General features: G+C 41.1%; 1 protein-coding gene across 1 annotated transcript; it reads right to left on the minus strand.

Annotated features, from left to right (window-relative positions):
* Nucleotides 1-9130: 9130 nt before the first annotated feature.
* LOC126265913 (uncharacterized) lies at nucleotides 9131-10075 on the minus strand. The gene has a single exon (XM_049968821.1). The coding sequence runs from the start codon at nucleotides 10073-10075 to the stop codon at nucleotides 9131-9133; it is 945 nt and encodes a 314-aa protein (XP_049824778.1).
* Between the last annotated feature and the right edge of the window lie 978 nt (nucleotides 10076-11053).

Consider the following 11053-nt stretch of genomic DNA (forward strand, 5'->3'; position numbering starts at 1 on the left):
TTCTTCAATTAAAACAATGTATGAAAACTTCACATCTTAATCTTCTTGTAACAATGGTTCAATAAATTACGGATCAGCTTAATTATAAAAATTAAAAATAAAAACACGTGCATAATGAAATTATCATATATATTAGTTGAATTTTTATTTCTTTTGGATACAGTTTATTTCACCGAAAATATTTAAAATTAGAATAATACTTGTACAACACAAAATGATTATAAATGATCTTGACAGATAAAAATCTATCGTTGTTACAATTATGTGGGTTGAATAAATGAAATAACCTACTGGAAAATATTTGTCTAACAGCACATAGATTAGATTATTGCAAATCTTAATCGATAAGAAATTAAGAATGATATAAAAAAGTAAGATCCATATAGTCTACTACTGTGTATATAATTTGTCAAACTTCATCTAAGAAATGTCTTGAAAAGTATATTATATATATTAAACATTTCTTTTTAATGAACAATGTATATAATATTTTAATTACTTCGGTCACCTCCACGCGAAATCTTACATCACCTATTCTCTTCCTTTCAGACAGCAGAACAGCTTCTGTCTTTTCAGGTGCGATCTAGAGGTCCAAGTTCCGAAGCCATACGCATATCAACCGGATGGTCTCGTTGACTGCTTACATAAGTCTGTCTCTGTCGCGATTTATTTCTATCACCGCAATGACATCCGCCATTATGCGGATTCCCTCCGGGACGTCCAGCTTCAGCACCCCATCATATAAAACGTTCCAGAAGAGTGGCCCCAGGACCGAACCCTGCGGTACCCCCATCGTGACCTGTCTGATCACATCACCCTCGTCCACTGTTCTGTCTGCAGATAGTTCTCCACAACTCTTATCAGTCCCTTCGAGACTCCTCTTCTATTTAGTTCATTCACCATCGCCCTCCACGACGCAGAGTTGAAGACATTCCTGATGTCCAACGTGACCAGGGCGCAGATCCCTCGGGTCTTCAGAGTCTTCCCCATCTCCCCCATGGTCAGCTCCTTCACCCTGTTTATGGCTATCATCGTTGACCTCCCGGAAACCTAACTGCGCATCCGACAGCCCTTCTCCTCTTTCTAGTTCCTCGTTTAGCCGTGCAGCGATGACGTGCTCGTACAGCTTCCCCGCTGCATCTAGCAGACAGAGAGGTCTGTACGAGCTCACTTCTCCCTCCATCTTACCAGGCTCTTTGACCAGGAGCCTTCCCCGTTTTAATTCTGATCGAGGCTCTCCTCACTTCCTCCACTGTCACGTCGCTCCCCGAATCAACGTCCTCAGAACGGGATCTGGGGATCTACCACGAACCCGAGTGAGATATCTCACCCGGTGAGTTATCTCACTCATGAAATCAATGTGGCAACAGCGCATTTCGTCTTTGTTTACAATATTTTCTCCACTATAAAGTCCATAATAATAAAAATAATTGAATCATTATATTAATAAGTTATTACTTGGTAATAAAAAAAGTCCAGGAGAACTTCTACGAAAATCTATTAAAGAAAAACTTAAAATACATTTACACATTATTAGCTAAAATTACAATGCATTCTGTACAACTATATATATGTGTCTATAAAAATTATATGTATGAATGCTCCAGCGATAGGGGTGTCACCACCAACATCGGGGACGCCGAGAACAAGTTGTCTCAGAATGCTTCAGTCGTTAGATGGAGCCAACCTTACACGCGAGCGTTTCTAGAATTGGGATGTGGGTATGGGAAAAGGAATTGAAAAAACCCATTTGCAATATCTGAATACTGATTTTTGTGAGAATGTTGTGTCTATAACATATTGTTGATTTGAGCATTTGGATTTTAGATTGGGGGATAGGAAGGTTATGGTGGCTCATAAAATAAAGGAAGGGTTTCGTCATGTTTATGGAGGAAAGGAATTAGTGTGGACAGTCTACTTCTTATAGACCTACAGTTCCAACTGATGATGTTTAGTTTTCCCTGGGATCTATAATTCATAGCTGTCCAGGGAAGTTTCGCAGAAGTTCATGAAAATCATGAACTTTTGGGAAGGGGACTGTTTTATGTCTAGCATGCTGTTCTTCAGCGCTTGCAGGAGGCCTCGCAGATTCACCTTGGTGCGCAGTTGGTCCATCTCTGAAACAATCTGTGTGAATTCAATGGTTTGGTTGTTATTAGACAACTTAGCTGTTCGGTGTCCGTCGGCGCCTCCTCGGGTGGGTTTGAGTGCTGGGAAATCCTCGTTGTTTAATGTTCTGGGCTGGCTGGTGCGTGTTGCCCATGCCTGTTTTGTGGGGAGTGGCGCTGGGATTGTTTTTGCAATCTGTTCCGGAGCCTTCGCTGATGTGGGTGTCGTCTGGATTAACTGTTCAACCTTCTTTCTGTAAACAGGGCATTCTTTGGAGTTTGCCGGATGATCCCCTTTGCAATTGGAGCATTTTGCCGGGATGTCCGTCGAATTTTCGCACGTGTATGTTGCGTGGTCTCCGGCGCATTTCAGGCACTTGAATGCCCTGTTACAGTTTGAGGTCGCGTGTCCCCACAACTGGCACCGATGGCACTGGATAATGCCCCTTTCGTTGTTGCGCCTCTCCCAATACACCCGTATGTTCAACACGTGTCTGATGGACTGGTTGAGCCACTTGAGGGTGACTTTATTGTCTGTAACGATCATGTACAACGGTATTTTGATTTTAGTTTATATATTTTTATGACCTTCAATTCGTGGTCCTCCAGAAGATTGGACCGGATCTCGTCAATGTCGGGTTCCGAGTCGAACCCTCTAAGAACGAATGCGTGAGTCTTCTCATCCTTGCGTGTATATGTATGGAACTCTGTATTAGAGTTCAGTAGAACCTCACTGAATTTCCGATGTTTTTCCGGGTCGCCAATGTTTATAAGTATATTTATTTTTCTTTGTGAACTTTAGCGTGTAGTTTTTAATATCCTTGTTTAGAGTGTCAACCAGGTCTTTGTGGGTAGTAACCTTGTTTCCCTTTAATACAATTGGCGGTGGCTGACTAGGTTTTCGGCTTTTAATTTTATCGTTCGTTATTATTGTTTTGCTTGGGTTGATCTGATTTGTCTGACCCTCTTTCATCGTGCTCTTCTTGTGTATTTTCTTTAGTCTTTTGGTGTTCTTCTGAGTAATACCTCTGTGTTCGTCCTCTGTTTCACTCTCACTGAGAGAGGAATACCGATTTTGCAGTTCCACGGCTTTCCTCTTCTCAATAGATTTCACAGAAATGATTTTGCTCAAATTTGTGGTTTTCTTCGGTTTTACAAACTCTCCTCTATATGTGGAACCCTCGCGGGCAGAATCAACCGCCTCACAGTTACTCGGTTCACTGGGGTTGGCTGTAGAATCCTCCGACTTACCAGGATTGGGGGTTTGCGGCAACTCTTCGGTCTCCATATTTTCTTCTGTCGAGAATGTCCGTTTCTTGACATAACTTATCATCTCCTCCCTCGATCTACTCTTGGACGGGCCATACATCTTTGGCGAATGCTCTGTTTTATTTATGTTGTCATTCGGTTGCGTGTTTGGGTCCCGAAGGATGTTGTAGGGCCCGCCCACCGGCCGAGAACTTATGTTTGGTGGACAACTGTCACTTTGATTTTTAGGTTAGTTTTAATTAAACTACAAAATTAGCTTCTATTTCGCAGAAAACAACACAACTCAAACACCGTTATAAACACAATCACTATAACTAACTATTTACCTAACTAAATACTAGACTATTGATTAAAAACTAACATAATTTGAACTCGATACTACTTCGATGTGAGCGCCACTAATGTCAAACATGGAATGGACGAGAACTGGTATTTTCAACGTGGTATGGCCGTTGCCGACAGTTTTTCATACTCAAATTGTTTAAGAGCAATGCATATTATCGGTTGGACGTCAATTTTGAGGTTATTAGGATGATTTTAGAGGACCATAAAGTGTGCAGGATTTTAGTCAGTTTGTCTTAAGTATAATAATTAAAATAAATTATTGTTTTCATTATTATTCATATTGTTGTTATTTTTAATGTTCTTCTTCTTTTTACTATTATTATTATTATTAGTTAATTACTATTATTATTATTATTAGTTAATTACTATTATTATTATTATTTAATTATTATTATTATTATTATTATTTAATTATTCTTATTATTGTTGTTGTTATTATTGTTATTGACATTATTATTAATGACATTAATATTTTCATTATTATTATTTATTGTTGTTAGTTTCAATAAATTTTTGACGGTACGTGTGTATCCTCGATTACCTGTTTGCTCAATGAAACATTCATGCGTAAAAATCTACCTGAAACTGTAACTGCTCACCTATAAATAACGTTCATTACTGCCGTTGATCAGTATATTAGGTATCGTTCAACCATGCCGTTCGTTACGTCGCTATTCCATTACTGCAAAACCATTTTCTTTTTCTATCCGACCGTCTGTGACGATAATGTCGATAACGTCGATAGGAAATCAACTAAACGCACCAGAGAGAATTATAGAGACGACGACGATGTCAATTTTACAAACAGCGGTGTGGTTAAAAAATTAAAATTAACACGAGTCATGGGCACATCGACCGAATCGATGTCACCGAACGCTAAAGTAACGACCGTACCTGCTTCAGACGCACCCACTCCGACTCTGTCTGTTTCCCCGGAACCAGTCATCGCTAATAAAATTACGATATCTGAAACATCAACAACAACAAACACGAGCAACGAAATCGCAATATTCCCTTCTGATTTGACTCCTATTCAGTCGGTTTCTAGCCTAAAGGGAAAGGGAAAACAAGCGGTGGAGACGGTAAGAAAAGAGGAAGTACATATTAAAAAGAATGTCGTTCTCGATTCTTATCGTCCGACACCTAGAAGAAGAATTTTGAAACCGTCTGCTTGGTTTCAAAATTCTTCATCTTAGGAAACTATTCGACGATGTATCCGCCGATCTACCGGTGCCGGTTGAAAAAACAACAACAACAACAACAACAACAACAGTTTCCGTTCCGTTGATAGTGGAACCGACAAAAAGATATTCGTTGGCAGAACCGGTATTAAATTTACGGTATTACAGGACTAATATGTACACAAATTTTCAAAGAAAATAAAATAAATAGATTACAGTTACACGTAATAGTTTTAATTTAATTTAATTATTATTTAATTTAATAATAATAATAATATTAATGAATAATAAATTTTCATACGTAGGTGTCGAATGTGAGCACAGACGGGCGTAAAAGCAAACGCAAGCGCAGGACAAAATGGGAGAAAGTTTATATTTAATAAGAGTCTCTAGCAGTCGACGCTGGGCGGCGGCGGTATGTGGACGTGCGGACGCGCGAGAGATCTGTCTGTCCGTCTACCTACTAACTGAAATCGATTTTCGTCGATTTGCAACGGGATGCCTTCGCTTGAAACCCGTTCGGAAACTGACAAAATTAATAATCGATAATTGACAATTGACTGTAATTATAAATAAATAATCTCAAAATGTTGAAATTGAATTAAGAAACGGTCATCCGAGTTCACCCATTCTCTCACTCACTCACTCACTCGCTCACTAACACACTCATTCATTCACACATTCATTCATCCATCCATTCATTCATTGACATACTCACACAAACGTTTTGTTGTTGTTTAGGTATAAAAACGTGATGGAGATGAATGTAAATGTAATTTAGACGAATTTTTCGACAAAAAATGGAAGTCGCGTCAGCGCATCCACCATTTATCGACTTTTTATATATTTTTTTGTTAATAAAATATTTCTAAAAATTACATCAACTAAGAAAAATACAAGGAGAAATCAACAAAAAGGCAACAGCACGCGGTATTCCCAAGCGGTCACCCATCCAAGTACTAACCGCGCCCGACGTTGCTTGACTTCAGTGATCGGACGAGAACTAAACTAAACTAAACTAAAATACATTTAGTTAGACGTTACTAGCTAAAATCACAATACATTCTGTACAACTGTATATATATATATATATATGTGTCTGTAAATTATATATTGGTCCAGCGATGGGAGTGTCGCCACCGACATCGGAGACGCCGAGAACACGTGGGTTGGTGGTCGGACCGTGCTAAGTTGTCCCAGAATGTTTCAGTCGTTAGATGGAGCCAACCTTACACGCGGGCGTTTTCAGGGCCTTCTGATTGTAATTGTCCATAGAGTGTTTGGATATCGTTTGTATTTTACATTTTGTGGCTCAACAGCATACTGGGGGTGTGGGTATGGGAAAAGGAAGTGAAAAAACCCATTTGCAATCTTTGATTGTAGATTTTTGTGAAGGTGTTTTGTGTGTTAAAATTGTTTGGGCATTTGGGTTTGAGGTTAAGGGATGGGAAGGTTATGGTGGTTCATAAAATAGAGGAAGGGTTTCGTGGATTAATTTGTGCTTGTGGGCAGGATTTTTTTTATCGTGTCTTGTGTTTGTCACATTTATAGTTAATGGTGAATTGCGCAGTTTTGATTTGATGTGTACGTCTCATTTTCAGTCCTGTGTCGTTATGCAGTTCTTCAACTCTTTCGTATCTTGTGGCGTTTTTAAAGTGTCTGAGAAGTTTATTTTGAATTCGTTGAAGAACTAGCATGTTTGTTTTGGTTATGGAGCACCACACCGGGCAACCGTACGTTATTATGGGTAGGAATAGGGATTTATAAAGGATCAACTTGTTCTCAACACTGAGGACACTGCTCTTGTTGATTAAAGGATAAGCTGCCCTCATCGCGGTAAAAACTTTTGACTTTAATTTATTTATATGCTGTTTGAAGGACAGGCTTTTGTCCAAAGTTATTCCCAGGTAGTTGACGCAGTTCTTTTCCACGATGCTGACTCCTCCTATGACAGGTGGCTGCCGTATTTTGTTGTTTGTAAACTTTTTCGTAAAATTGATGAGCTCCGTTTTTTGAGCATTAATTTTTATTTTCCACCTGTCTTAGTATTTGGTGAGGTTCAGCATATGGTACTTGATCTGCGCCGTTGCCACCTGGGAACTGAAGCTGTGTGAGTAGATAGCAGGGTCGTCAGCATAGAGAGCAAGCTGTGTTTGGTGGTGCTTGGGAGTGTCAGAAGTGTATAGGGTGTATATTTTGGGGGCGAGGACCGTGCCTTGTGGTACGCCAGCAAGGATTTGTTGGGGTTGGGAGAGTGAATTGTCCAGTTTGACGCGGAAAGAGCGCCCTCTCAGATAAGAGTTGAGGAGGCGCACCATGTACTCCGGGAACTGTAGGATTCGCAATTTGTGCACCACACCATCGAGCCAGACGGTGTCGAACGCTTTCTCCATGTCCAGAAGCAGTAAAACCGTGTTTTTCCCACGGTTATACGCTTCCTTGACAGATGCCACGATTCTGGCCGTCTGTAGTGTGGTGCTGTGTTTCTGACGGAATCCGAATTGCTCCGGCGGGGTTACGGAAAGCCTCCGATCAACTCTGTTGATTCTTTCGAGGATTATCCTTTCGGTCAACTTGGACAAGGTGTTTAGGAGTCTGATGGGTCGATAAGAATTTGGGTTCTTTGGGTCTTTACCGAGTTTGTTTATAGGTATGACTATTGCGGATTTCCATTGGGTGGGGAAGTGCTGGAGATTGAGGATGGAATTGATGATGTACATCAGTTGGATGATGGATTTGCGGAGAAGGTTCTTTAAAAGGATGTTGTCAATTTTGTCGGAGCCAGGTGCTTTGTTTGAGGGGAGGGTTTTGATTGTTGACAACAGTTTTTTTGGGGTTGTGATTATTTTGGAATGGATTTGTGGCGGGATTACGATGCGGTCACCCGATGCGATCTCTTCGCCGATTGTCTGGGTTGCTGTCTGTTCAGGAGACAAATTATCCGCGTCTGTGCGGTGTACAGAAGGTACTCGGAGTCGTTGAAGTAGAGTGAGGAAGGCTCAGTTTTATTGTTTTTTAGACGTCGCAAAAACGTCCACAGAGAATTGTCGTTGGTGTTTTTCCTCCCAAACTTCGCTTCTGTAGTCGCGTATTTCTTGTGTCGTCTGGGATTTTAAGGTGAGGTAGGTATTTTGTCCCCGATTCGTCTGAACCTGTTCCACTTTTTCTTGTGTTTGTTTTTGATTTTTATTTTAGCGATTATGTTCTGCGGCAGATCATCTTCGAGCGGTTTAATTTTAATAGTTTTACATGAAAAATCGCGAGCCCTGATTATGTTTTGTATAAAAATGTCGACTTCTTTTTCTAGGATGTTGGGTGAGGTGATGTGGTTGTTTATACGGGTGTGGGTATGAAGGAAGTTTCGCAATTTGCACCAGTCTGTTTTGTTGTACAGGATTTTTTGTTGGGATTGTTGGTGGAATTTTAAGGATGTGAGTTTTACCAGGACGGGGACGTGGTCAGAATCGAGTTCATGAATTACGAAGGGTTGGGAGATTCCATCGACATTTTTACACAACGTAAAATCGATGGTGGTTGGCGTTGTGCCGTTGTTGGGGTAACATGTTGGTTCATCCGAAAAGAGGATCAGCGTGTCGGTGTCAATCAGTTAATTCTGTATGGCGACTCCATTTGCGTTGTTAACGTGACAGTTCCAGGCCCGATGCCGTGCGTTAAAGTCGCCAAACAGAATCACCTTGTTGGAGGTGTCATGAAAATCATGAACTTCTGTGAAGGGGATTGGTTTTTGTCCAGCATGCTGTTGAGGCCTTTTAATGCTTGCAGGAGGCCTCCCAGATTCACCTTAGTGCGTAGCTGGTCCATCTCTGAAACAATTTGCGTAAATTCATTGGTTTGGATGTTATTGGACAACTTAGCTGTTCGGTGTCCGTCGGCGCCTCCTTGGGTGGGTTTGAGTGCTGGGAAATCCTGGTTGTTCAGTGTCCTGGGCTGGCTGATGTGTGTTGCCCATGCCTGTTTTGTGGGGAGTGGCGCTGGGATTACTTTTCTAAGCCGTTCCGGTGCCTTTGCTGCTGCGGGTGTCTTCTGGTTTAGTTGGTCAACCTTTTTTCTGTAGACAGGGCATTCTTTCGAGTTTGCCGGGTGATTTCCTTTACAATTGGCACATTTTGCCGGGGTGTCCTTCGATTTCTCGCAGGTATATGTTGCGTGGTCCCCGGCGCATTTTAGGCACTTGAATGCCCTGTTACAGTTTGAGGTCGCGTGTCCTCACAGCTGGCACCGGTGGCACTGAATAATGCCCCTCTCGTTGTTGCGCCTCTCCCAGTACACCCGTATATTTAATACGTGTCTGATGCACTGGTTGAACCACTTGAGGGTGACTTTATTGTCTGTGATGATCATATACAACGGCCTGTACTTTGATTTTAGTTTATAAATTTTTATGACCTTTAAGTCGTGGTCTTCCAGAAGATTGGACCGGATCTCGTCAATGTCGGGTTCCGAGTCCAATCCTCTCAACACGAACGCGTGGGTTTTTTCGTTTTTACTTGTATAGGTGTGGAATTCTGTATTTGAATCCTGAAGGACTTCTATGAATTTACGGTGTTGCTCCACGTCGCTTATGTTCACAAGTATATTATTCCTTGTGAACTTCAGCGTATAATCTTTGATGTCTTTGTTCAGGGTCTCGACCAAGTCCTTGTGGGTTGTCACCCTGTTACCCTTTAAAACGATTGGCGGAGGTTGGCTTTGTTTACGGCTATTCTGCTTGTCGTTCTCAGTTTGGCTCATCCGTTCTTCCTTAGTCGTGTTCCTTCTGTGTGCTTTTTTCAACCTTTTGCTGTTTTTCCGAGCAATGCCCATGTCTTCGTTGTCCGTTTCGCTCTCGCTGAGCGAGGAGTACCGGTTCTGAAGCTCTATGGCTTTCCTTTTCTCTGTTGATTTGACTGATATTATTTTGCTCAGGTTTGTGTTTTTTTTTTTTGGTTTAATAAACTCTGCCTCTGTTGTACTTGGGATCGCTTTCTGGGCAGAATCAACAGCCTCACGGCTACTCAGTTCACCGGTGTTGGCTGCTGAGTCGCTCGATTTGCCGGGATTGAGTGTTTGAGACACCTCCCCAGTCTGCATGATTTCGTCCGTTGTGAAAGTCCTGCTTTTTACGTAATTGATTAGGTCGTCCCTCGATTTCCCCTTGGTGGGACTAAACATGTTTGGGTTCCAAGGGATGTCGCCCGCCGGGCAAAATCCTTTATTTGGGGTAAGACTGTCAACTTTGTTTATGTTTTTTACAACTCTATGTTTCACACTGCTGTCCTTGTGAGAGGGGACAGCGCCTGGTCGTGTATACGGCTTTTTTAACTCACCAAAATCTGTGTTTTTTTGGATTTCAGTACCCCTTAAGGCATAGTGCCTTTGGGGGTCCTTCTCGCCCTTGGGCGTCGTCTATGATGGCCTGTTTTCGATCAATTTTTGTTGACTTGGCCAGCACCGTATTCCGTGCCACATCAACCGCTTTAATTTTAATTAAACACCACCAAAATTAGCGTCTATTTCGCAAACGACACAACACTAACCCCGTAACGAACACAATCACTATACTAACTAATTACTAAACTAAAAACTAAACTAAAAACTAAACTAAAAACTAAACTATTGATTAAGAACTATGAAAATCTGAGCTCAATGTTGCTTCGATGTGTACGCTATCGGAGAACTCGGATGTGAATGGACGAGAACTGGTATTTTCAAAGTGGTAATTGTAATTGCTCATCAACTATTAACCCTAAATATTGTTGAGTTTGTACCGATTCTAACATTTCTGTGCACGAACATGATACTCCGTGTAGGCAGTCATTCTGGTGGAAGATTATATTGGTGGTACCCTCAAATTTGTTGTGTGGTGACCTGATGTGCATAAGTTTCGTTTTGGAGGTATTAATAACTAGTCCCTTATCGTGCGCCCACAATTGAAATAAAACGAATTCATCCATTAGAGCTTTCCTGGCTTGTTCAATATTTTTATGTTTTGAAATAATAATGGTGTCGTCGGCATAAAGAAAATATTTACATTTACTAAAACAGTATCCTATGTCGTTTACATATATTAAATATAATAAAGGTCCCAGTACACTGCCTTGTGGAACACCGACTTCAGACCTCACAAAATCACTAAGTTGGGAATTAATT

The sequence above is a fragment of the Aethina tumida genome, chromosome 6, assembly GCF_024364675.1.
Source record: "Aethina tumida isolate Nest 87 chromosome 6, icAetTumi1.1, whole genome shotgun sequence".
NCBI lineage: Eukaryota > Metazoa > Arthropoda > Insecta > Coleoptera > Nitidulidae > Aethina > Aethina tumida.